The 27415-nt window shown below is 32.3% G+C and overlaps 5 protein-coding genes across 7 annotated transcripts in view; 3 read left to right on the plus strand and 2 right to left on the minus strand.

Annotated features, from left to right (window-relative positions):
• Positions 1–5007: 5007 nt before the first annotated feature.
• On the minus strand, positions 5008–6955 carry LOC142972310 (NECAP-like protein CG9132). Its single transcript, XM_076113303.1, has 5 exons — positions 6758–6955; positions 6479–6684; positions 6211–6392; positions 5817–6010; positions 5008–5606 (listed from the first exon to the last, which is right to left on the minus strand). The coding sequence occupies exons 1-5, from the start codon at positions 6841–6843 to the stop codon at positions 5549–5551; spliced, it is 726 nt and encodes a 241-aa protein (XP_075969418.1). The 5' UTR covers positions 6844–6955; the 3' UTR covers positions 5008–5548.
• Positions 6956–8098: 1143 nt separating this feature from the next.
• On the plus strand, positions 8099–17883 carry Pef (penta-EF-hand domain containing protein peflin). Of its 2 annotated transcripts, XM_076113321.1 has the most exons (5): positions 8099–8237; positions 8367–8398; positions 16202–16427; positions 16530–16673; positions 16759–17883. In XM_076113321.1, exons 2-5 carry the CDS (start codon positions 8387–8389, stop codon positions 16980–16982), a joined length of 606 nt encoding a protein of 201 aa, XP_075969436.1. In that variant the 5' UTR covers positions 8099–8237; positions 8367–8386; the 3' UTR covers positions 16983–17883. The 2 variants fall into 2 exon arrangements, with proteins under 2 accessions (XP_075969436.1, XP_075969437.1); XM_076113322.1 differs by lacking the exons at positions 8099–8237; positions 8367–8398 and adding an exon at positions 10326–10443.
• lbk (leucine-rich repeats and immunoglobulin-like domains protein lambik) lies at positions 10450–16167 on the plus strand. The gene has a single exon (XM_076113304.1). The coding sequence runs from the start codon at positions 10527–10529 to the stop codon at positions 13215–13217; it is 2691 nt and encodes an 896-aa protein (XP_075969419.1). The 5' UTR covers positions 10450–10526; the 3' UTR covers positions 13218–16167.
• A 19-nt stretch (positions 17884–17902) lies between the features above and the next one.
• Prim1 (DNA primase small subunit) lies at positions 17903–20664 on the minus strand. Its single transcript, XM_076113320.1, has 7 exons — positions 20482–20664; positions 20136–20392; positions 19778–19947; positions 19277–19475; positions 18650–18860; positions 18158–18497; positions 17903–18062 (listed from the first exon to the last, which is right to left on the minus strand). The coding sequence occupies exons 1-7, from the start codon at positions 20482–20484 to the stop codon at positions 18043–18045; spliced, it is 1200 nt and encodes a 399-aa protein (XP_075969435.1). The 5' UTR covers positions 20485–20664; the 3' UTR covers positions 17903–18042.
• Positions 20665–22696: 2032 nt separating this feature from the next.
• milt (trafficking kinesin-binding protein milt) overlaps positions 22697–27415 on the plus strand; it is a 35455-nt gene continuing 30736 nt past the window's right edge. The window contains exons 1-4 of one of the 2 annotated variants that reach the window (XM_076113305.1): positions 22697–22844; positions 25533–25578; positions 26022–26111; positions 27014–27060. In XM_076113305.1, coding sequence (XP_075969420.1) covers positions 22841–22844; positions 25533–25578; positions 26022–26111; positions 27014–27060 — 187 coding nt within the window. In that variant the 5' untranslated portion in view covers positions 22697–22840. Of the gene's footprint in view, positions 22969–25532; positions 25579–26021; positions 26112–27013; positions 27061–27415 lie in introns of both variants that reach the window. The other variant, XM_076113319.1, reaches the window with a different exon arrangement.

Raw genomic sequence — 27415 nt, forward strand, 5'->3', positions numbered from 1 at the left:
CGAAGAAAACTACAAGATTTACAGTCAAGAGTAAAAATATGTGTACACTTTAAGATTTTTAATAGTGCTATAAAATTTTTACTGTACCAAGGTAAGTAGGTACGGCAATGGTTAGTGGGATCATAGCCAATTGTATTTTTTGGTCTCCAAAAAGATACAAAGCGCGATTCTTTGTACGTACAATGACGTACATATAAAATATGTACAACCTTCAAAAATCTTATACTGCACGAAATTAAGTACGAAAACAATCCATTAACAACGATTAATTACTCATTAAAAATATTACCGTCTACAATAACTTTTAATTTGATAACAGAATTTGGGAGTTAATAATATTCACGTAAATTTTCATTAGCTAACTACATCTGAAGGATAAGACGAAGATTTACGACCATTGTTTACTTAAATATTCGCTAAACAATGTTTGAAATGTTAAATTTTGCACTAAATATACCTAAGTATCTAATTTAAGCGTTTAATGAATGCGCTGCGGTGTATACTTAGATAGCTCATTAAATATGTGTTATTATTATTATTTATTGACCTACATTATTTAGATATCGTCAGCATGTTTATGATTTTCACTTAGACATTTTAAGTAGATCTAACGGCCCGGGCGCCCGACCGAACAGTTCTGATGTAACACTGTTTATTATAACAATAGAATTATAGATTATATTACAAAAAATAGTATAGAAAAGAGTTAATGAAAATCCATTAAACTCAAATCAGGTTTAAGAAAAGTAGTTTTAATTTTTTTTAGGTAACGAACTATCGACTGGGGGCTGTCAAGAAAATATTTGAAGAAAGCAAAATTCATTATCTGACCATTAATTTGCCTTCTGATACTTACAGTATCGCAAGACTACGATAATGTAAAAGCAAATATAAAAAAAAGAAATGTTATTTTTATTTCTGGCAACTCTGTTGAAAATTATAAAATATTTTTGCCCATTCCCTAGGGCCGAGGCCGAGCGACTGATCCAATAAAATATAGATTATTAATCTGTTTTGATAGCTACGCGAAATTACTGGGATTTCGACGCTACTATTTCAATTTTAGGACTTTTAATTGAATTCTGGAGAACGATTTTAGTTAAATACATAAACACGTTGATTTGATTTTGGTTTTGTATGACAAGATATATGAAAGCGAGTGAAGCAAGGAAAGTTTTTAAGGATTGCACCAAGTGGCGTTCTTTGGACTCTATATGGGAAGACGGCTTTATTTTATTTGTGTATGTATTAATTTTATATTGTTACCAATTGTTACTATTGTTAGTATTGTTGCTATTCTATCACAAAAAGTGCTCGATATTCATGTCATATCTAACGGCTTCAGACCAATATTTATTCAGAATGAATTGCAACCACAAATCAAGAACAATAGGGTGACTGATTTTTCACGTAGCTATACTCGTAGCTACTACATGCTACGCCGTAGGTATAGAGCTACGAGACCTCCTGGGATAACACTCTCTTTAACTATCGTAATTTAGAAAACTGATAATTATTACTTTTTTTATTGTGATATCTATACTAATCTATACTAATATTATAAAGCTGAAGAGTTTGTTTGTTTGTTTGTTTGAACGCGCTAATCTCGGGAACTACTGGTCCGATTTAAAAAAATAATTTAAGTGTTAGATAGCCCATTTATCGAGGAAGGCTATAGGCTATATATCATCACGCTACGACCAATAGGAGCAGAGTACCAGTGAAAAATGTTACAAAGACTGTGAAAATTATGATTCTCTTATGTGACGCAAGCGAAGTTGCGCGGGTCAGCTAGTCAAATATATTCACAGGATGGTGAACGAATATAAACAGCTCTTGTTTGAGAAGAACAAAATATAACAATCAATACAGAACACGTACCCACAAAATATTTGCTTATTGGTGGCAAGAGTCATAGGATAGGTATAGGTACACCATGTAATTGTTTAAAAACCTCAGATTACTAAATTAACACAATCATCTCTATCAAATTCCATTAGCAAATTCCAAAAATTGTTCAAAGAACATTGCATGAAGCGACGCACATGAGACAGAAACGCACGTAATGAAATGTGAATGTCACACAGCATCACTCTTTAGGGAAATAAAAGAGATATTATGGTAACAGAATTTCTTGTAGGTGTTCGTTAATACACTTTCGCCTACACTTTCAGAATATCAGTGAGATTACATATCCAACGCAGCTATAAATATCCATACTAAATCAATCGACATGCGGGAAGCTGTTAAAACGCTCCTCATTTCTCTTTAATTAATATGAAGTGGAGCACAAATTAGCGTTAGGACTACTAAGTACGTTTTGTTAGTTTATAGCTTTATAAACCACTACTCCGTGACGAAAAACGAAATCGGTGAAACTTGAATGATGGAAAACGACAACTAAATCAAAATTGATCCTTATCTTACATGAAATAGAAGCTAGTTTCCGTTACCAAATAGTTATGTTACCCAGTCCCCACACCCACGTAATAGTCAGGATCATTTATGGTCTCTTGAAAGCTTAGGGACTAAATAGTTATTATTGCCCTTAATAAAATTATATTGCCCTATGAATATGGTATAACTTGGATAGACTTCAGACTTCTGCAACCCCTGGTGGAACTTAGCAGCATTTTGCTAAAGTTTGAACAGGTTGGAACATAAGAACTATTAGGACCTATTTTGAAAATAAGAATAAACTTTTTTTGACATTATATTGATTTAGCGTTATTTTTAATAGATAAATAGGCTGTTAGCAACTGGGTACGTTGCTCCATACACTAGGGACGACTCTACTTTTAAGCTGAAAGAATTACTCTTCAAAAAATTCACAAACCCTGCGGGAATTAAAATTGGACGTAAAATCTTTTGTATTGATAAACGTCGTAGCTAGAATGCTTTTAATGTGTCTATACACTGTCCCTATTAACGTCAAATCAATCAGTCAAATGTGCAACAAAGAAACCACATAACACAATTAATTACATACATTTACATAGAAAAGGTAAGTATTTAGGTATAACGTTTTACTAAAAAGTATTTTCGCTTTATCCTTTTACTTCGCTTTGAAAACGACTATGCATTCCGTTCCGATAAGCTTCAATATACGATACGTTTCATACGTGATTTCTACTATACCTACAGCTCATAAGGAAAATAGCAAGAGAAAGTACCTAAGTCGAACATAAACCGACTTTCGTCTTTATAGCAGATTATGGTAGGTACTTTACAAGTTTAATAAAATCCCGTTCATATAATTTCAAACATATAAATGTATAAAAGTGATATCGAGAGTTCATAAATTCTGTTCAAAACTCATCAAAATCCTTGAACAAGACGTATCGAAGGTAGCTCAAGTGAGGTATGAGGTAAATCCTTGGAAAATATTTGCCACCCGCGACAACATTAATTTCACGCGCGAAAATCACACGGGATTCATAAATCAGAGAAAAAATTGTTCTATTTACAATAGAAGTTCTTGCCGTTCTTGGTACGTAACTGATTATTGACGGGGATGTTTCACGGTTGAATCGCTTGTATTGCCATATTACGAGGAAACCGTCGAGTAATTAACTCAATATTATATTACTTCAAAGAAATAATTGCTATCAGTTACTCACTTTGCCCCTAATGTTTCTGCCGGTTATATTTAACGAGCGTGTATACCAAAATTAAATTACCTGTTTGCCATTCTTCGCCTCTTAGCTCTGCTGCCATAGCAGATTGTTTCAAACATATTATTTTAAAGCGTACCTTTAACATTTCTAGGAAAAATGTTTCATAGAATAATATCAGCAGCAAACGTTTTTAATTTGAAGAATAACAAGGTATGCATAGATGCGTATCCATCTTCTACATGGAAAAGTGACCACAGTTGTAAACGCAGCTCTTTAAATGATATCCATCCGACGAATTCGAGACTACTTCCTAAACTATCAGATAGTACCTACTTACCAATTTTTGAGTTTCCGTACTTATTTTGTAATAATATGTTTTTAAACGCTTATTTTCCTCAAAATTTCAACAATCGACCCGCACTCACGAATAGCAGTTTTCCTATCTACTTAGATTTTCAAGATCCGAGAACCTCAAGCGAAAATTAAAAGCTTACTTTTCTACCAAATAATATGTAATTTTATATTTATAGTTATTTTTGTCTTTTTTTTTATACGTTTATTTCTTTACCAAAGCGCCTACTCATTTTATAATCTAGAGTTGCAAAACTGCGTTAATGTATTGCTGATAGTTTCTCGTAAGGTTGTGTTGTGTAGTTCACAAAACGCCAAGACCAATTACAGAAACCAGAATGATATCGCTTCCTGTCTTAAACAATGCCGACATTTAGTCAATAATTTAACCGGTATATGTATGTACTTAGGTACGTAACTGTTTTTTATTTAACCTTCTTCAACCTACTCATATTATGTAGGATTTCTTACAGTCTGTTAGTTCGATTCTAAGCTTCTATAATCCAATTTTTCCTACTGATTCTACCTTCACTAAACGACTAAACAAACCTTAGATTTTACACATAGGTATATTTCAAGTTATATATCGACACGTATTCCTGAAGCCTACAAATTAAAGAATACAGACTTAAGATAAGAACTAAGTAAACATTAGCGAAATTATGACTTTGTTACATACAAGAATGCATGTGGCGGCTACTGAATGGTTGATATATACACGTTGGCTGTACAGTCTCTTATCAGTCGCCCTGCACATAAATAATCGTAAACGTTACACCATCTGGTTAAATACGCGTTTGTAGGACGCACTATTAACACGATTTTTGCGCTCAAAGATAACATTGGCATACATTGTTTCCACATTATGTTCAGATAATTGATTCATAGAGGACGTTTAAATATTAAAGATTTGTAAAACGTAATAACGACCTCAATCATAACTTGTTAGACTTTATCGAACTCTGATTTAATTAGAATTTAGGTCAAACTCTTTGCGTGATAATGTTCAATCGTTATCCTTGGAATAAAACAAAGAAAATAGTTATGTATTATATATTTCACTATTACTTTTTATACTTTCGTTATATTTGTACATTTGTCACGAATGCCAAAAATACAGATCTTGTATTCATAATATATTTATAGAGAAAAATTTTGATGTTCTCATATATCGCAACTAACATATCTTCTTTTAAAGATTCAACTATTTACATAGAAAAACTGTCTAAGACATGCATTGTTCAACAACATACAATAACAACAATAATCATATAGAGCCGAAAATAATCTACCACATATCTAAGTATAATTATACAAGTGTTACAACATATACAGATAGAAGTACATCAATTAATAATATTTATTGCATAAATTCATATTGTGATCTGGCATCTAATAGTAATATATCATAATATATAATCCTACAATGATAATGATATATTTTAACTTACTACTGAATGAATACGAGAGCTATTGATACAGTACGCCTACGTAATTAAGTAATTTTAAGTATTGTGCAACACACGTGAGTGCCATCCTACGACAGACACCAAATCACAATAATCTAGTCTCTTGGGACTTCAGAACTGCACCCAATTCTGCTGGTTGGCTGGTGTCACAGCATTTTGACTTGAAGCACTGGAAAAAACAATACAATATTATATAATAACCAGATTTTGATCTGTAAAACTTAATACAAGACTAGAATCTAAAGATAAAATTATCTTTCAATCAGCAGCAAAAGCAGCACAGTAAAGAAATACCTTCATTAGGTAAAAGGTTATTATAAATCAAATATTAAGCTGCTTATCTAGCTGGTAATCTATTACTTTAATAGTAATAGATTACCTGGCAGAATTGAAGTCTCCCCACTCGGAGTTAGCAGCGGCAGGTGCAAGGGCAGCAGAAGGTGATGGCGCATGCTGTGGAGACGGTGGTGGAGGCAACCGGGAGCCTCCTGGAGGGGGTGGTAACAAGCCTCCACCACCTGCGCCTGCACCAACACCTCTGCGAGATTTACTGGATTCGCTGCCATCTTTTTTCTGAAAATATTTTTATTCATTAAACTTTCATACATTTGTTTATTTTCAACAAATATAACTCACAATTTATAACATATCACTACTCTATACAATGTTCATAAGCTGAATTTATTACAAAATTGTGAAATCTCCAAATTGAAGTACCTAAACATGTTTTTTTTTACGTAGGATGCTGCGAAGTAACAACAAAGAAAACTTACAGTAATCTTCATGTTGATTTTGATAGTTTCTCCTTCCTTGAATCCCAAGTCCAGGTTCTGTTGTGGAGTTGCCTCACCCTCCTGCTCTTTCCTTAGCCATTTGAAGTGGTCTTGTAAAGCCACATTAAGATCAAACGAGTCTGATCGATCTCCGAATCCCAGGCCTATGTAAGCAGTGCGCCCTGAAAATTAATTGCATTAAAAACCTTATTATCAAGAACTAATATATGAAAAATAATTAACAAAAAGTTACGACACAAGGTCTTACCATTATCATCTTGAATCCTGACTACAAAATAACGCGAACTATCAGTCACGGCCTCCAATGCCACCCCCGGATATTTATCAATAGGACACTTGGCGAATAGCTCCCCAGAAGTTTTATCTTCCAATTTCATTATCAACTCTTCTCCTTTCGCAACAAGCCTCATGCGTCCCGTCCATTGCGGTTCTTGTAAATTCCAATCAGCTGCCCTAAAACACCCATCGTTTTATTGTTTCTTTCTAAACAATTACCCACTACACAAAAAAAATAATATACACCTACCTATATCCTCTATTTGAAGTTCTAGGAGGAATTTTGAACACAAACACTTCATTTTTTACCAATATAATACTCTCGTATGATTCCATTCTCACTATAATTCAATTTCTCTGGAAAATAAATTTATTTTGGAGTATTTTGATACCAGCTATTGAATTGACGGTAATGACGTGACGTGCACAAAAATTGGAAAGTTTCGACTATAACATCAATAGCGTTGAGCTTCTCATTTAAATAAAGATGGCTATAGAAAAATTATCAATATAAAAATAGTAGTTTAATAATAAATCGTAATTTTATTGATCTGACACACTGGAACGCACTTGATGTGTATATTATAAATCGAAATATCGAATATGAGGTGAATTTCATCTTAACGCGACGAAAGGTTTACGTTAAGATTTAACTGATTTTTATTGTTTAATTTTATCATTTCACTGTTACAGTTTGTTTGGCTATGTTACCGACCAGCTGTAATTAGACTTATATTATGTATCTTAATAAAGTGCGAAAAATACTGCTATTCGGATTATTAAAAAGTTGGTACTCGACTAACATCTGTCAATGTCATTTTAAGCAAAATAATTTGGTGAATGCCGTCAGTGATGTCATTACAATTATGGCTGTGCTATTATAAGTGGGATCCGATTTTATACTCGACATCTGATATACTAGGTATCGATTCAAACAAGACGTATAAAAAATACGGCAGACTTATTTCGATATAAATCGTGCTTGTAATATAAATATTAAAGTGTGGGAATGTTTTTCGTGCTCAAATAGTTTAAAACCTGAAAATAACACATAAGAATATATAAATTCTGGCACATTTTTAGACGCAGGCCAAGTCACGTGTAGAAGCTAGTTAAATATTATATACTAAATCAGAACTAGATAATAGTACATCGCAACCAAATTGAAATCTTTAACACAGGCTGATATACTTGCCTAAAAATTCATAACGAGGATAACCAAAAATTGGCTTCTATCACGACTGCACTGACTTATTTAGTGTATCGGGAGATTAAAATTTTTAAATGGGTAGGTATTTAGTAAGCTATCGGATGGTGCAAGTTCTTTATAGAAAAAAAAACATTGTGTAACGGGCGGATGCACGAAAAACCCTTTATTCAAGAATACTTCGAGGATCCTTCACTCAAATTACGAAGTAACTGATTTATTAATACATATTGATTAAATTAAAATTTTATGTTAATAAATGAACCGGTCTCATACAACAGTTCGAACCATACGATGAACCGAAATTGAATCGTATCGATATTCGTTTCCGATTTTTTATAATCGGTTTGAACTGACACGTCCCTGCAGGTTATTAACTAAATTGTCAGTGTCAAATTGTCAATTGCTGTCAATAATTTTCAATACTAGTACTTGTAGATTTTTATCTAATTGGTGAAATTCATAACTGCAAATAAAACAATAACAAACTTGTTATTGCAACAAATATAGTTCCGTAGCATTTGTAAGTATTCATTGTAATTTAACACTTAACCTGCTGTAACCCGCAATTTTTCATCATTCATTAGTAGAGTTTAGTAACTTTCTATAAAGTGTTCAAAATTCTATTTGCATTAATTAACATTTTTTACAGGATTGAAGACACTTCGTATCATGGCATATAATGTAAGTAAAACTGCAGTTATTAATTTTACTCTAACTCTAAATCACTTGTGCTTAAAAAACCAGCATACTTGAGAGTTATACTCTTCAACCAATACTACCAATTTAATTTGGTTCAAAACATGTTTGTTTATGTTACTTTAATAGTTAAGCTACAGTTTAGCAGTAGCTTAATAGAAATTTTATCAACATTTGAAACTAAAAGAATAATAATTAACTTTTTAAAATTTGTCTTTAATTATTACAACTTATCAAATATCTTTTGCAATATATTATGTAGATGGCTTGAATTACTTTGAGCATAATTATCATTGACAAAATATATCTCATGCACTCTGAAGCACTAAGATACTAAGCTCAAGTCTTTTATGGAGTTTTCTGATTGTCTTTTGACTCATAAAAACAATCTATACTTAACAAACATTTACTTCTCGGTCAGAATGTTGGCAAATTTTTAACTGTTCATGCAGCATTACTACAGTTTTAAATGATAGGCAAATAAACATTGTTATTCATAGAGAACATTGTTTCCTCAATGTTAATGTTCTGTAAATTCCTGTTTATGAATAATTTTATTACTATAATTCAATATGATATTATCTTTCCTTATCTTTTGTAAACATTTTACTACTTGGATAACAGTTTTCATCATAAATCAATAGGTTTAATGTGGTCATAAAGCAATTTTCCTTTTTGGTACACCTGTCAGAAGAGAATTTAACATTTATAGGCCAAAGAACTTGAATACAAGTAGGTGTAAAGCAACCTGCATGTAGATGCAGTGCCTAGGATTCTTGATTGACTGTGCTACCTGTAAGGCGTTCAAAACGCAATAGTAATTATTTATAAGTGGACCTAAATTGTGCATTATGGTGTAGTGAAATTGTTGTTGCTGTTAGTTAGTTGCTGTTCACAGGCATCTATACTACCCCGCAGCCTTGTAGTTATGATCAGTTATGATGTAAGGCTTAAAATATTATTTTTGTAATCTTACTGGAACCCAAAACTTGCTTAAATAGAATTAAATTAATAAATATTAGACACAGGGTCATCTGATTCCGAACTAAGCAGAGCTTGTACTATGGCTGGAAACCAGATCACTGGCAAACATACTTACATACTTCTGAATAAATACTTATATAGATAAATTTACAATCAGGCTCAGAACATATACTAATTCTCATACATAGATATTAGTACCGAGTGGAATTCGAACCCGCCTACACGCAGAATTACGGTTATTGCGGCAAGGCGACCACGTTAAACACTGCGCTTAACGTGCAGTTGGCAATGGTGATTGTTATCTATTATACTACACTCACCTATTCTGTGGAAAAACAACTTATATTAGAGCTTTATGCGCAAGGTTCGTGGCTGGTAAGGGTATACAAAACTCAGAATTTAGAATCGGTGACCCAGGCTTTTATACCTGATAATGGTCTGTTTCATGTAATTACTTTGTTTTGAAAATACACAAAATCATTCAAAAGGTTCGATACTAAGTTTCTTGATTATAGTATTATTGTTTATGACCATTATTGGCCTTCACCATACTTCTATGTCGTATGTGGGTACGTAGATATCGGCCCAATTAATGACTTGATGATTTCTTTAATATTGCCGCCATGGTGACAACAAGCGATGTTCCGTGTGTACGAGCATTAACTGGTTGAAGAGGTCCTTTGTTAATTGTGGAAGTACCGGTTTTTGATAATATTTTTTTTTAGGTACCTATACATACAAACACTTGATTTTTATTTTTATTTATTGAATTAAATACAATTTAATGTATGTTATATTATAATATTAAATAAAATTACATTTAATTTTTACTAATGAATAATCGAATATAATCGGTGTATTTAGTAATAACCTCCGAGTAGCAACAGACGCGAGACGTCACTATGACGAAGAAAATAAAATGGCCGTCGAGTGGTTCGCCGTAAATATGTCGAGTAGTTTTTCAAATAATTTGTTTCTATCGTCATTACAATGCGATTATTGTCAGAAATGAGTATTGAAAAAGTGTATTTTGCTATTGACTCTGTGTATGTGTTATTAGTGTCTTTAATTATGTAAGAACAAAAAGTTATTGTGGTTTGTTGTATCAATCGGGCTGCTACACAAATGCATGAAAATGGGACTCTCTCATTTGTTGTTGTTTATAGCGATAATGCGTTTGGTATGTTTTTCGATAAAAGCAGAAAGCAATGAGTGCCCACATAAATGTGAATGCCTGGATCAGTACGTTGATTGTTCAAAGAAGAATTTCGTGTCTGTGCCAAAAATTCCGAAGTGGGTGGAACGATTGGATCTCAGTTACAATAGGTTGAATGGAAACGTAACGGAGGCTTTCGATAAACTGCTCAATCTGAGACAACTGAAATTGGACAAAAACGCTTTTCAATATATACCGAACTTGCTAAATTGTGATCAAATACAGGAAGTAAGCCTGAATAGAAATACTATTGGATCAATAGATAGAGGCACATTTCCCGCAAACAGCTCGATCAGAATATTGAACGTTAACAATAATCACATAAAATATATTGAAGAAGGAGCTTTATCAAATTTGACTAACTTGGAAGTTTTAAAATTGAATAGGAATGAATTACAGTCACTTCCTAATCATTTGTTTGTAAACCAAACAAACCTGAGGACTCTAGAATTAAATCACAACAAGTTACACATGATAAGTTCACTACTTTTCCAAGGTCTGTCTAACTTGACAACATTGAAACTGAGATTGAACAATATTGACAATATAATGGATGGTGCCTTTTTTGGATTCAAATCTATGAATTTACTGCAATTAGACTATAATAGAATTAGAAATATCTCTAAAGGTTGGATGTATGGATTAGAATCATTGATAACATTGTCTCTATCAAATAACTTGATATCAGAAATTGATTCTGGCAGTTGGGAACTTTGTACAAATCTAGAAATATTAGATTTGTCACATAATCATTTAATGGCAATAGAAGCAAGAACATTTCAACATTTAGTCAATCTCCGTACTCTTAATCTTGGATACAACAAAATATCTTCAATATCTCAAGATTCATTTGGTTACATGACCCAACTACAAACATTTAATTTGAATAATAACAAAATATCATGGACTGTGGAAGATATGTCTGGACCATTCTCAAAATTACAGAATTTGAATAGTTTTAGTCTTGCTGCAAACCACATTAAATCTATAAACTCAAGAGCATTTGAAGGGTTGTCTAATCTCAATGAATTGGATTTAAAAGGAAATAATATTACTTCAATTCAACAACATGCCTTTGATCCTATGTCCAAGTTAAGAAAACTGCATTTGAATTCATCATCACTTCTTTGTGATTGCAATTTATTGTGGATTGTAGAATGGATCAAACAAAAAGCTGAACAGAAGTATGTCACCGCTAACTGTGCCTACCCATCTGAAGTAAGAGGACTATCTGTAACCAAACTGAAAGAAGAAAATTGTGGTGATTCTCCTAAACCTAAAGTAGTGGAGCATCCCAAAACCCATCTTGCCATTAAAGGTAGATCAGCTAATTTAGTCTGCTCAGCTACCTCTAATCCTTTTAACAATATGACATTTTTGTGGAGGAAAAACAATGGCAATGTTAGTAACCCAACTGTATATGAGAATATTACAATTGGACCAAATGGCCAACAGAGAGCAACATCAGTGTTAGTGATTCCAAATGTAACTCATGCTGATTCTGGAAAATATCAATGTGTTGTTAGTAACAACTTTGGAACCACTTACTCATCAAAGGCTAAGGTTAACATTGTCACTTTTCCAAGATTTACAAAAATGCCTACAAATATAACAGTAAAAACAGGAGAAACTGTAACTCTAAATTGTGCTGCAACAGGAGACCCTCCTCCTGAAATATCTTGGAAGAAGGATGGTGGCAATGATTTCCCTGCAGCTAGAGAAAGAAGGATGAATGTCATGCCAACTGATCATTTGTTTTTTATTGTTAATGCTAAGACCACAGATATGGGTATATACAGTTGTGCTGCTAAAAATCCAGCAGGTACCATTATAGCTAACTCTACTCTAACAGTATTGCAAGAACCTTCATTTGTAAGAGTCATGGAAAACAAAGAAGTAACAAGTGGTGAATCTGTGGTATTACAATGTATGATATCAGGATCTCCTAAACCTGTCATAAAATGGCTCAAGGATGGAACACCAATAACAGCTACAGAAAGGCATTATTTGACAGGAGATGACCAGCTTCTGATTATACTTGGAACAGAGTCAAGTGATGCTGGTCAATATGAATGTGAGATTACTAATGAGTTGGGAACTAAAAAGGACATGACAGAGCTACGTGTCCTACCACCTGTAGCCATTATGGTGAATGAAGAAAATATGGCTGGTATTATAATTATCACTGTGGTGTGTTGTGCAGTTGGGACTTCCATTATATGGGTGGTAATTATTTACCACACAAGAAGACGCACAGCTGGTGCAGTGCATACTTTTCCCGCCGAAAGTATAAAAATGACTCATGTGGTGCATAGTGATAGTGAATCGCCACAAATGTTTTCAGACAATATTTCAGAGCACTCATCGTGCAAGGACAGTGGGACAGGTGATTCTGCTAAGCAAACAAGTTTTGACGGAGTGCCTACTGATAGAAGTGAACAAGTACATTTTGAGACAGTGTGTCGTAGTTATTCCCCAGTGCCTGAAGCACATAAACTACTTCCCTCATCCTTTAAACCATCAATTCAAGTGTGTGTAAATACATCTGTAACACCAGCTACTTATAGTTTTTCTAGTCAAAGTGGTAATGTTTCAGTTTTCTAGGGAACATTTCTGTAGTTTATTATAGCTAATAGCTACAACAACACGTACCTATGTTTATCTGCAGTTTCACTAATTACATGATTATAATTATAATACCTACTAGTCTGATACACTGGCTTCATTGTTGTCATAACTCTTCAACATTCATTTATATTTAAGCAATATATTTACAAATCTGAGTATTATTATATTATTGATCAAATCACTTAGTCTCCCAGTTGTTTATATGTTAGTAGAAAAGCTATGGTGTAGTTAGTGAAATGGCAATTAAGTTAGGCATCTATGTAATTTGATTGCTTAGTACAAAATGTAACAAACTTGCCAGTATTGGTTTTGATGTAAAAGACTGAATGTCATTAAGTATAAGTGTATGATTACTGTTATTTTGTAATTTAATTAAATAGGCAATAAATATTTTTTAAATTTATTTTATAGCATCAGTTTTCTAGAAGCTATGTCATGTGATTTACCAAGCAGCTTTTAAATGAATATTAGGTGAAACTTGATGTAGACTAATTTTATGTAGGTGTACTTGACTTATACTTATTGGTATTCACAGCTTGACTGCATTTTGTTTAATACATTTAAAGTGCACTTAAACTTAACCAATTTTGTTATCAGGGCTTCAAAAAGTATTTAAATATTGCAATTATTTTGTACTACCTATATAAAATAATGCAGCTAGCTGTGTATGCCTGTACTGGGCATACAACAAAAATTGTATTACCTAAGTAATCCACCTTAACTGATTTGTAATTAAAATTAATGTTAATATGAATAATTAAACTATAAAATTAGTAGTAGAATATTATATTTAATGCAGGTGAAGTAATAAACTACTTTATTAGATGTATATAAGTTGCGCCAATAAATAATAATGATATAACTCAAGGGTGATGGATCGGTAATGGAAGTAGTGATAAATAGCAGATATAATTCATGGTATCTAAACTTCAGTTTCAATTCTAATTATTTATGTATGGCTGCAAGAAGAAATATTAGAGACCAGCATATGCATATTTCCCCTCAAATTTGCATGAAACTTAAAGCAATCTCCAAATTAGAGTAATTTTGCATTATAATAGTAACTATTATTTTTATTGGTGCAGTTTGTAAGTTTATGTATTGTATAGATGTATCTAGTGTTATGTGTGAGAGGAGTGAGATTATTGAATATTTACGATTTTGGGCACAAAATCTTTATTATGAATAAATTTAAAAATAAATGTCAATCCAGCAATTAAATGGTATGATGTAGTAACAATAAAGTAATCGTGCTGGCTCGGTAGGTAGAAGGTTTGTTCGCGCACCAACCTGGCTCTGGTCAGCTTCTCGAATGGAGACTGCAATTCGCCAAAATATCGCACAAAAACCAACTGCGGAGTTTGGTGCGCAAACAAAGTTACTACTTTCCGACCGTTTTGCAATGCTAGCTTACCATCAAGATGTTGACTAACAACTCGTGCCAACATCATACCTTCAGATACCAATAAGGATAGGTAGGATTGTTGCGTTACTGTTCAAAGACATTGGCAAGAATATCTATATTAACTATTATTTCTAGGCAACAACCCTGCCTGATGATATAGGTACTGTTGGCATTGGTCGTTAACACCTTCCTATAATAACCAAAAAGTAGGAATCCGCATCCTGACTGATTGTTATTTAGATATACAAGGCACTTTAATGACTGTATTGTATACTTGTATTTTGTCACGAAAGATAATAATTTTTACATAAGTGTTGAACAAAAAAATTGACTAGTTAACTTCATGGACCTAATAGTTTTATTTAAAATAGGATTACGATACTAAATGAGCTTTTATTTTCGGAATTTAAGTGCCGTTACTAAAAAAATACTAATGACTACTTATGATTTTTACGATCAAATAGATGCCCAAATGTTAAGACAAATTTTGGTGTAAGTTGAGATTTTGTCATTTTCCCATATTTACCATGCTGGTGTGGTAAATTATTATATTTGGTTACAGCGTGCGTGGCTAATTTTAAATATAAACAGTGGAAGAAACTGCCTGTAATTAACATTTATTATTGTAAAAACGTCGTTAGGAATAATTATAATGCAGTTTTTTATTGTTTATACTGTGTAAATACGGTAACTATTTATATACTTTACAGAATAAAATTGTCTAAGAAAATAAGCCCGTTTTTACTTTTTTTAATTTAAGTATAACATCCTGTTAAAATTTTACCCGAAATGAAGGCATGTGTTTTTTTACACATGTATTTAATTTTATGTACATTATTACGTTAAGAACATCTCGCCGCCAAAACTTGGGTCTTCTGTTCAGGAAATACCCTGAATATTTCTAGATAGCTAAATTGACCTAATAACACATTGAGCCGGGATCGAACCTGCGTATGTTCAGTAAAATATACAATTGGTTACAATACATAATTAGATGTTATTGTTAATAACTAATTTTATTTCTTTTTTGGTGCCACCAATAAAACCTTCGGATGTTAACATTATTGATTACATCTGCACCAGTCTGGTGCGGATGTAATATTATTTCGGCATTAGTAATAATCCTGCAAAACTGATAAGATATAGCAGGCAAACTTTTGTATTGTATAGTATTTTGTCAACCACGAATTCGAATCACACCAGTGGAATTATTGATAACATAATAATTATTCGCAAATAAATAAATTTAACCCATTTGTGTAATGGCCTTGAGTCTATCCCTCTGGCTACGTGCTGGTTGTCTTCAGCTCTGCTGCTTCTGCGTTAGAGAAAGTTACAATTACTTAAGATTAACAAAATATTGACATTGAGTAGATTTTCTATTCCTGAGTTAATATAGCAACCGCAACATCTTTGCATCGAATGTATCTAACCGAATTGTCTCTTGCCTTAGGCATACAATCCGTTTTAGAAAAAATTAGTTTAATTCGTGCGAGCTACAAGCCTGTCTTTTTGGTCGAACTTTTAAATACATTTGCATTGTTTATTTTTTTAGCCAGGATATGGCCAACCCGGTTACGGTCAACCCCAAGGACTAGAAATGGGACACGGGCCTTACCCATCAATAGGCAACGCGGGTGGGGTTAACCCTCAAGTCCAGCAATGGTTTCGCGCAGTAGATAAAGATCAATCTGGCGCTATATCTGCGGTGGAGCTGAAGGCTGCGCTTGTGAACGCTCAAGGCCAAACCTTTTCGGAAACTGCATGCAACTTAATGATTGGTAAGTTTCTTATTATTAAATATTTATGGAATAGCGACGATGCGCATCATAGCGGTGCGGTGGTATTTATTTAATACATAACTTATTTCTCGTAATTTCCAGGTATGTTTGACAAAGATAGATCTGGACACATCAACGTTGAGGAATTTGAGAAGCTCTACACGTACGTTAACCAGTGGCTTGCAGTTTTCAAAACATATGATATGGATCAGTCAGGATGTATAGATGAAAAAGAGTTGACTAACGGTATAAACATTTTCATACAATCTACTGAACTGTACCTACCTAATCTCTTCCATTGCCTTAAATAAAATCATAAACTTTGTTTCAGCATTAACGCAGATGGGCTTCCGTTTCACTCCGGAATTTATCAACTTCTTGGTAAAGCGATGTGATCCTCAAGAAGGGAAGATCTCAGTAGATCATTTTATTGTTTTGTGTGTTCAAATCCAACGTTTCACGGAAGCATTTAGATCGCGTGACACACAACAGAACGGCACTGTTACGATCGGATTTGAAGACTTCCTCAATGTTGCTCTAAGCTGCTCGATTTAAAAAGCACATAGAGAGGTTGACGTTGCCAGAAACCTCTTTTTTGAAACTTACAATTACACATTTCATTTCAAGACGCATTGAATCGAGAGAAATTAGCTTTTTATTTGTGGCAGAATAATTAGGTACTGAAATGTATCTTGAGTGCTTATGAAGGTAATCTAAATAGAGACAAACTACTACAGTACAAAAAAAGCGCCTATGTTATTTGTAGAAGATAATACTAGTATTAGATTAATAACTTCTTTGCCGATAGCGTATCGAAAGCAACGAATGATCTAATCCCTGCCTGTATCTTCTGGTGGTGGTTGTCTCTGAGTAAATACTAGGAAAAGACGTCCATAGCCTGGGTGTAAAAGATCCCCTTAAGTGAATGAATATAAACTCTCAAAATTTGAAACAACAGAATCTCTATTTAGAATGTTAGTATTAGTTCGATTATCCAAATATAACAATGGCTAGAATGTAGAACTAGGTGGTAGTTTGGTGAAAAGAGTAAGTGGGTAGAAAATGAAATTGCAGTCACGCATGCCATTTGCCACAAAAATAATAGCTTAGTAAAATATATGTATAGATAAGTAAATGCGTTTTCATTTCAGATACTAGTAATAATCGCCTTGGTATAGCATAATGTACGGGTAAATTAAGTACATAATTATAATATATGTAAGCAATAATAAACTTAAGATACTTTGCCGCGATCCTGCTGATTGAAATAAAACTTATTCCCACCTTCAGTTTGGGAACTTCGACTTTACACAGAAGTGCACTTTTTGTGAAATATTTTATTTACACACGTAAGAGTAATAACACAGCTACGATATATTTTTTTATTGAGATTACGAATCTATGAATGTTGCAATGAAGGTTTATTTGCCTGGGTAATAAATGATTAATTTTTTTATACCAGAGTTTTATTTTTACAATATTTTGAAGCTAATCCAGTTAAACTGATCAAATAAATGTACATATTCAAATCCCTTCTTGATTTTTCAAAATTGTTTCCAGGTACCAGTCTTCTTTCTTGATTGATGACTTCCATTTTATATTCTCCAATAAATGTTCAAAAGTCGAGTGAAACATCTGAAACATTAAATATAAGCATTGTCAACTGCAACTATATAACTTTACAACAACATAGTAATATATTATGTAAGAATAATAATTTATATACATACTGGCATCATTTCTTTTCCTAATTGCTTCAGATTTTTCTAACGAAAACACAACCTCTTGGAAGTTTTTAACTGCTGTCCTCATGTTAGCCTGATGCTGAGCATTGTCTGGCGAACTATCATCAAGCAAACTATAAATAGAAGGTATTTCATCCAGTTTCATATTTTTAGCATTACTAGGCTTGAATACTACAGAAACCTTTCCTGTCTTTGGATGTATACTGAATGGAGACTTCAGTAAATGGTTAAAACCTTTTGTTACATTCACATCCAGTCTTGGGTAGCAATACTGTATTTTGATTTCTTCTGTGAGGTATCTTATTTTTCTTACATTGTTTCCTGACTAGAAACAAAGAAATGATAATCATTAGACACATGATAGGCAAGTCTCTTCTGAAAGAAGATAGCAGACAAGAATAGGTATTGAAAAACGTTAATTTTTACTCAAGTAACTATAAATTAGTATAAATTGGTAGACAATATAATTATGCATACCTCTCTACAGTAATTCTCATAAACACTAACGAAAGTCTTCCATTTCTCCAAAGATGATTCTGTAAGACTTTCTATACTTTTTTGAACTTGAGATCTCAATGTTTCATCAGGTATCATTTTCAGTAGCTTTTCTAGCCTGTCTGGAGTACTGAAGAATTCTTGGTCTTGTAATAGCTGATCAAAGTACTTATCAATAATACTTAGAGCTCTCCTGAAATAACAGAGTTGAGTCAATTATTAAGTGAAGTATACTTGAGACAAGTTCTTTGTTTAGAATATAGTGTAAGTATCTACTATTTATATAAGATTAGATTATGCACTTATGATTACATAAGTATAAGATCTTCTACATATATATAAGTATTTTTAAATGACAAGTTAGATCTTGGTTAAATAGATTTCTCTTGTAAGAAGGTGGTCTAAAATCATTTTTTATTAGAACATGCTGTAAACATTGGGTACATAATCTACTTAGTTAATGTGCAGATAAGTTAGAATATATAAATAGCAGCAAAGTATGATAATTAACATACAATGACTATCTTATCACAACCTAGATCTTTAGTCAAATGAAGGTTTTCGGTTTTCCCATTTAAATCAGAGGGTACTTAAATAAACAAAACTTGCCTAATACTTGAATGTAGACTGTCACTTCCTAAGTGAACTTTTTTATTTTGATTGTCTCCACCCGTGATGAGGCATAGGTAATCTGCGACTGCACCTCGACCAGGACTGTCCAATGTTCTAGCTTCATAGTCTGACACCCAGCAATGGATACCACGTCTACCAGAGAACACCCACAGTATACTTTGGAAACCAAAATCCTCTGAAATTGTCAGGCACAAATTTTCTTTTAAATATTAATATGTCTATTACAATAATTTGTCTAACAGATTGTGATAGCCATTCATGACTTTAAACTTGTAAATTGGATGGATTATTATTTTAAATATAGGTAGGTATATACTGAAAATTTAAACATAAATATGCTGTAGAAAACTTTCCCCAGTTCTGGATAGCATGTCTATAATTATTGCATACAAAATGCTCTAATGATTATTTTAACATAACCCATCCTTTTGTGGAACCCATATGTGTTAAAACTTATATTATTCCTGTTCAAATTACCTTTTAAAGTCTTATCAATGATTTCACAAGCAATCACCATGAACTTCCAACATTTCTCACATACTTTAGCTTCTTGACAGCATGTCCTTACTTCATCATAGTCTGTAAGATCTATATCAAACACTAGCTCTCTAGATAGAACCACTGCATCGTGGCGACCAATTGATGGCCTGGAAATTAAGGCAACAAGTTGTAACATTCGAAGTTTTTTCTTTTGCTGTTAAGCTATTTTGTTTGCTTATCATTATTATCATAAGCTCAATCATATTGATAAAATTTACTAAGATGCTACGAAAAAAACTGGCATTTCTCTGCCACACAGCTACAAACATAACTATTTGATTGTCAAACTACTTACTTTGTATTGTAAACTGCACCAATGTCTAACTTGTGAGGACACTTTTTTTGTAACAGCGTTTGCAGTTCTTTCTGATTGGAAAAAGACAAATAACGCAAATAGACATCGTCAGCTAATGTGAACGACAATTCCCTGTTCGATAAGGGCTGTGGAGAACTTCCACAAGACAGCCATCTACAAAATATGTTTTGAGGAAATAACCTGCTGTAATATATAGGCAACATATCTGATAACATGTTTTCATCATTTTGACCGACCTACAACAAAAGAAAAAGGTATATTATTAGAGAAGATCAATACAAAAACTACGATAAATTTTACGAGTACGAAATCTTGGAGAACTTACCATTTTTGCGAATAAGACGCGCCAACTTAACTCTTTGCACTATAATGGTATGATAATAAACTATAATTATTATTTTGGCAAGCGAAAAAGCAACACCTTTTTTATATTTTTGGTGCCTGTTTTCAGTTTTCAAAGATCAACCAAAATATAGTTTATATAGTGTCAAACTGTCAAATATTGGCGCGAAATTAATTTTATAAGAGTTACAAGACGTGAAAAATCTAAATAAAAATTATCCATTGCTTTACTTTTGTATGCCAAACAGTAGGTATCTACTCAATAATATATTATTATGTTTTTTTAAATGCCTGCTGTTTCAAATAAGTACATTATTTGAAACAACAGGCATTTAAAAAAAATCTGTGATATCTATTTTATTTTTTTGGTTACCCACATATTTTTGAGTTTGAGATCACAGTATCAGAATATCGCGGTGTCAGACTTTCTTCAGTCCTAGCTATTTTCAAATCATTTGTAACGTACATAGATATTTAATTTCATACAAAGGCGTTGCAAAATCATATCGAAGATGGAGATAAACATTCATAATGCTTTTGTTATTGCTGTTAAATTAACTTGTGGTATGTTTTTGCAGTCTGAAGTATACCGAAGGCTTCTTTATTTTGTAATATTACAAATTTACAATGCAATTTGCAAAGCTGTTTCACATTAAAAATTATATTAGAGTAAAGATTACAATCTTATATAACAATAATGTTTTGTCAAGCAATGGAGAATGTTAACAAATTTGGATTATTAGCTCTCCATATTCTCTGTTAAAAATAAAAAATACTAGTGAAAGAATTACTTTGATACGTCAATTAGTTTCCGATTTATAAGTAAAACAAGTTGTAACCGCGCGTGTCGGTGTGACGTCATTGTACATTACGCTAAGTCTGGCTCACATGGTCTTTTTTAATAATATTTACTATTATTACACTTTAAATGTAATAAGCAGACGAAAACACAACAAAATACTGCATAAGCTATTACATCTACGGCTGGAGACTTGATATTAAGCGGGACGCGGCCCGCGCGGCATGGTGTACTATGACGTCACGCTGTTAGCGGGACTCGATATTTTTTGAAACTTTGAATGCTTGTAAAATCAAAACTACTTGGTATTTTTGACTAGAACAAAAACTAGTTTCCATGTACATGTACAGGCTTTACTGAGTCAAATTAGAGTCCATTAACTACCCTCGCTGAAAATCTTGCCTATCCTTTGCCTTATTTTAGTGACATACAGAAATGCTTAACCAGAATATATTATCTCGATAATAAAAACTAAATGTTATTATCACCAAAGCAAAGATTGCCTAACCAGAGGAGCCTGCTAAAAAAATTAAGGGGGAGACATTGTCTAAGCAATGTGTAGTTGTGCAGTAGTTAAGATAGACGCCACGCTATGCCACGTGAAGTCGTTAGTTCGATTCTCACGCGGTTCGAATCGGTTTTGCTCACCCTTTGCTATACTCCAACCAAAGATGCTGTTGATGCTATAAACCGGCTACATACGGTCTACATTAAACACGATTAATAGGTCGTTTTTTTTTGATTTCAGGTCCTTGTTTAAATAAGTTTCGGAATATAACAGACAGCACCATAAGGTCTATACAAGATCTTGTTGATTTTTTATTAAAAAGCCCTTATATTACAACGTTAATTGCATCATATTTTATCATATTAGTATTTACTGCTATATCCATCGCATTAATTACATTATTTGGAGTATTTTGCATTGTCATTACTATTTTGATTTTTGAAGGTAAGTTTTATTATTATTTAAAAGATTAATGAAGTTAAATTACAAGATTTTTAAATAATAAAAAGTAATTTTGTGTTTTTCCAGCTTTGATCATAATCGCGTCGTTAGGCCTTACTTGTATGGTTCTTTTAAATATTATTGTCACCTTTGTAATATTATTTCAACTAAAATACTTAATATATTCTCAATAATACATAGCTCATTTAATAGCTTACTTTTAATAGCGAATATACCTAGCATAGGCAAAAATTGTTTATAAAAATACGATTACTTGACGAATAGATGTTTATTATTAATTATTATCAATTAAAGTCTCCTTGTTGGATTAATGTACAACAATACATCGATTTCGAAATGAAAAATATCTCAAAAGGTTTAGGTTCAAATACTTTGATGCCTACCATATTTTGTCTGTAACAAGCTGATGAATGAACTCAATGAACAGAAAAAGAAACGAAACGGAACGCACCAAATGAGAGTACACGGGAACGTACGAACATTAAATTAATAATTGTTGTAAAATAGTAACAATTTAACTACAAAAACAGTGTTATATTGTGTATTGAAGTTTTAGTTACGTGCATTTATAGTATGTGTAAGTCAAATTTTAGTTTATATTGTGAACTTGTGTATACTAGAACTGACACAAGACGGATGGAGTCTTTTGGGTTTTGGGCAGCAAGGTCATAGTTGTTGCAGCGATGATGTAAATTATGACAGTAAGTTTTAACTGGTTTTTGTAAACTATTTGATGAACATATGCCTAAAAAAAATTACGTCATTGACATTCATAATTTTCAATAAATTCACTTGAAAAGTAGACATTCTTGCAAATTCACTGTAGTCTGTCTTAGTGCTAATTATGACAACCGTTAAAATTATATTTGCATATTTTTATGCGAGTATGTGTCTAATTATTCTATATCTTCAATGAGGACCTGCTCATATTTTTCTTTTTTACTGAAATGTTCTATTCATAACTGACTAATGCCTGATAGTGAATTATTAAGCAGGTCACAGCCCCTTTACGAAGTTAATGTCAAGGGAATATTACAGATAACAACTCATCAGTTAGTTGAAAAAAGTATTCCTTAATCTTAAAATTATTCAGTTAATTATGTTTAAAAAAAAGCTGAACATTAAATCATTATGCATTATATTCAATATCTTTGCCTGTCTCTTGTAATATCTAAATGATAATGTCAGACTTGTCTTGAAATATTAAGTATAAGTACTTGCACTTTATAACAAGGTATCAAGGTACAAAATTGCAGTAGTGGTTTCTGTTAAATTATATACATTTCATAATGCTATATAGAACATTGCTCATGAAACAAAGCAATTTCATATTCTTGTTTGCAGTGCCTATGTTACTTGTGTGCCAAGGAAATTATTTCATTCAATTGTTTTTCAATTGCATGTCTCATTGTATTTGATAGTAAGTAACTGAATACTAACTTGGAGATATAAACTATATAATTTTTTATCTTGATGTTCTCATAATCACTTTTTAAGTTCTATGTAGTCAGTCATAGTATATTTTGAATTTGCGCAGTAATTTGTCTCCTTTAATTTGATCATGTAATTATTAATTTGGCATTTATATTAAATCTATAACAATTACTTGTAATACATTATTTTTACATTATATCCATTGATTAAAATAAAGTTATATGTAGCTAAATAATTTAATACTAAAAATTACAAAACTAATCACTCTCTATTACACATAAGTTACAAATCAAAATATATTGTCAATCATCATACAATTTATTGGTAAAAATGTGTAATGGCATCCACCTAAATGATTAATTTTTATCAAGAATATCTGCGAATGGTTCACTCCAAAACAGGTATTCCTAGAAGCCAAAGTTATGTCAGCAATTTCAGAGCAGTTTGTAACAAGTCATAGTAATTAAAAACCTTTTGTTACAATAATATAACTTTTGTTTCTCAAAGTACCCTGAATAAATAATTTTTGCATTAATTACCATTTCTGACATTGTTATAATTACAGTATTTTGGTCATTATAAGTTGCTAATAAAAAGTTCTATTGTTAATTAATGCTACAGTTCGTCAATGACGTTTTTTTATTATGAAAAATGAAACCAGATCTTACTACTTGTAATTATAAACAGAAAAGAATCACTGTAATTATCCTCAAATAGGAGTTTATGCACGAAATATAATTTTGTATAATATGGATATTGATTTTTATTATACTGCTATTAAAAATGGCAGCACAATACTAATAAAATTAAACACTGTTTTCTTAAATTGTACTTTATTTCATTACCTAAAGACACAAAATTAAATATACATGTGAGTTCTTAAAACTTATGAGACTAAATAATCGTCTAAAGAGTAGTTGACATTAAGTTCATTTAATTTCATCACATCTTTAAATATTTCAAGAAGCAAATATATCAAAGCATGCTTAGAGTCAATATACTTAAGTATCTAGTAAAATCAAGAGTCTGAAGTTCAGTCCAAATAAAAGCTGGTCACAAAACTACTTTCAAATCTTTAATAATATTCTTAGACATGCAGTTTTCCTTATAATGTTATGAATGTGAATGACCTAAAAACACTTCCTACTCAAAACCTTGACTATGCTGCATATTGGGAAATATTGCTGCAATATAGTCATATAGTCAGGCACACATTATTTTATCTATGAAACCAGTCACTTTTTACTTAAAATAGTTTTTTATTTTAGTAAAAATTCTATTTTCATTGAACCTACTTTATAATGGTAGGCATTATTCCTTAAGACTAACAATTTGGACTTGTATATCTTTTCAAAATGACTACAATAACTTCAACATACTTAGTCAGTTTTTAACATTGGGTTTTACATGTTTTTTTGAAATATAAATCATTCAAATACAAAATGATTCAACATTATTAGTTGTATTTGCTGTAAATTTTCAGAAGAATTATTCATATTAGGCTTCTTGGTTATAATATCACATCAATTACATCCTAGCTTTGATAAGGTTGGTAGATATCCATACTTTAGCAAATATAGTTTTTATTTAAAGTAATCACTTGATAATGCAAGTTAATTTACAAATAGTACTATGGCTATGTCATACTCACATTTCTCAGATTATGAATGAACTAGTACTACGATTTTTAGAGTGCCCACCACTAAACAGTCTTTATATTTAATATGAGTGTGATTGGCTTCTTCTCACTTTTTTAGATTTTCCATCCATATTTTTAACCAAAATGTGCAGTTACAGAATTTGCAAAGTAATAATTTAAAAATGTTTTCAGGTTTCAAATCCAATATTTGCCCACTGCAGTCTTCTGAATTGATTCTGTAAGTAAAGTAAACATTATTATATTGTAATTATTCATAACCTGACAGTGATTAGATAATGCCCAACCTTTAGAATAAAGATATAAAAGATTAATGTTTCAATGTGGATTAATTTGTAACTGAATGGAAAAGAACACTACTGTGATAACAACTAACCTTTTTATCAAGTTAAGTTCACCTCTCTTAAAAAAAACGGCAATAAAATTTGGGTCTAGCTGATTTGAATATATTAATTAAACTTATCATCTTGCAAATGCTTTACAATCATGAAGATTTTTGGTTTTCTTTCTTGCTATGACTAGTTAGCAGACGGCTCGCGTGAATAGAATAATACGGTGTCAAATATCACATAAATCAGTTCAGCCGTAAAAGCTTAAACAGTCAGTTACTTTCGCATTTATAATTTCACTATGACTTTGAGACTAATGATTGTCTATTTGTAGGGCAGTTCGTCAAGCTGGCGGCCCTTCAGGATGCGGCTTGCGCGCCCTCGCTAGCACCGCGCGCAACTCGCCACGTAGGGACACTTACAGGTCAGTATTAAGATCATTAACCATCATATAAGTATTACGCTATATTCCACAAACTATTGCCATTTGTGCCGACACATGTACTAGTACACAACAGACAGCAGCTACAGTAGACGTCTTGCTGTTTCAAAACAAATCTACCTATTTCAGCCTGCATCACAACCTAAGACCTAAATTTAAAGCCTTTATAACGTTTAAATAAGGATAACTTAAAATATGTACGTGCAGGTATGCACGTCTAAATTGGTCATGAATTCCATTGGTTATTCCTATGAGTAATCTGCTGGTTACAGGATACGTAAGGAAAAAAATTGTAATTGAGAAGGTAAATAGTGAGGAGGGTGCAGCTCTTTGTACCTAAAAGGTTTAATAACTTAAGGAGATAATTATGAATGGGGTGAAATTATTGTGAAGGCGTATGATTGGCTGAGTGCCAGAGTGTGGCTATTCTGGGCGGGCGGGCGGCGCGCGCGCACCTCCAGTCGCTCGCGTATCGCCGCGTGTCCGCCTTCCCGGCACAAATCGTAGCGGGTTAACTCACTCGCACGAAGTTACCATTGTTTCACTTATTCGTTACACGAATTAAAAAAAACCTGCTCCGTGATTTCATTTATCAACATAGAGATGATTTAATATTAAAATCCTACATTAAATAAAAAAATGTTAGTTAATATAACCGTGTGAGAGGTGTAGGGTAAAACTTTCTTTTGTTACAACTAGTAAAATTATCATGATGATTTATTTCCAGTTCTGCAAAAGTATTACCAGTTCTGGTTAAGTGCCTCAATTACTATTGTACTGAGGAAAATAATTATAGAGCCAATTAAGTTCGACAGTCTACAGTTTTTGTCACGATAGTTTTGTTGATGATGTAATTATAGTGTTTTTATTTATTTACCTCCAAGGTCAACTGATGACAACCTGAATATTCAACCTAATACAAGAATGAAAGGTATTAAAAATATATTTCAACACTTTGTCTTGACTAGCATGCACTATGTGAATTCTTGCTACCATTAACGAATCTTAAGTAAAGTCTAATTTTTATAAAAAGTTTTTTTTTCATGTAAATTATCTCACTTGTGCACTTAACACAACATAAACTATGAAAACAAGAGTCAACTAACTAACTTTCAGTATTTTTCTCATCTTTTAAAATGATGTTCTTTCTATACGGAAATAAGCCATCAGATGTAATTTCTTTTCTTTTATATTAATGTTTTGTGGTTATTTTGTTAATAAAAAAAAATTGACACATGCCGTATCAATCCAATTAATCAAGTTGTTTTACTCTTAATATCTGATAA

Source organism: Anticarsia gemmatalis, chromosome 4 (genome assembly GCF_050436995.1).
Source record: "Anticarsia gemmatalis isolate Benzon Research Colony breed Stoneville strain chromosome 4, ilAntGemm2 primary, whole genome shotgun sequence".
Taxonomy (NCBI): domain Eukaryota; kingdom Metazoa; phylum Arthropoda; class Insecta; order Lepidoptera; family Erebidae; genus Anticarsia; species Anticarsia gemmatalis.

Excerpts from the sequence above, each read along its gene's own strand:
- Prim1 (XM_076113320.1), bottom strand. Across the intron at positions 19,476-19,777 it reads CATTGATAAGACTTTAAAAG|AGGATTTTGGTTTCCAAAGT; the intron begins GTAATTTGAACA and ends TGACAATTTCAG. Across the intron at positions 18,498-18,649 it reads ATGAGAATTACTGTAGAGAG|TCAGGAAACAATGTAAGAAA; the intron begins GTATGCATAATT and ends CTTTGTTTCTAG.
- Pef (XM_076113321.1), top strand. Across the intron at positions 16,428-16,529 it reads TGCATGCAACTTAATGATTG|GTATGTTTGACAAAGATAGA; the intron begins GTAAGTTTCTTA and ends CGTAATTTCCAG. Across the intron at positions 16,674-16,758 it reads TGAAAAAGAGTTGACTAACG|CATTAACGCAGATGGGCTTC; the intron begins GTATAAACATTT and ends ACTTTGTTTCAG.
- LOC142972310 (XM_076113303.1), bottom strand. The coding sequence starts at position 6,843 with ATGGAATCATACGAGAGTATTATATTGGTAAAAAATGAAGTGTTTGTG. Across the intron at positions 6,011-6,210 it reads AAATCAACATGAAGATTACT|AAAAAAGATGGCAGCGAATC; the intron begins GTAAGTTTTCTT and ends AAATATTTTCAG. Across the intron at positions 5,607-5,816 it reads GGAGACTTCAATTCTGCCAG|TGCTTCAAGTCAAAATGCTG; the intron begins GTAATCTATTAC and ends TGTTTTTTCCAG.
- lbk (XM_076113304.1), top strand. The coding sequence starts at position 10,527 with ATGAAAATGGGACTCTCTCATTTGTTGTTGTTTATAGCGATAATGCGT.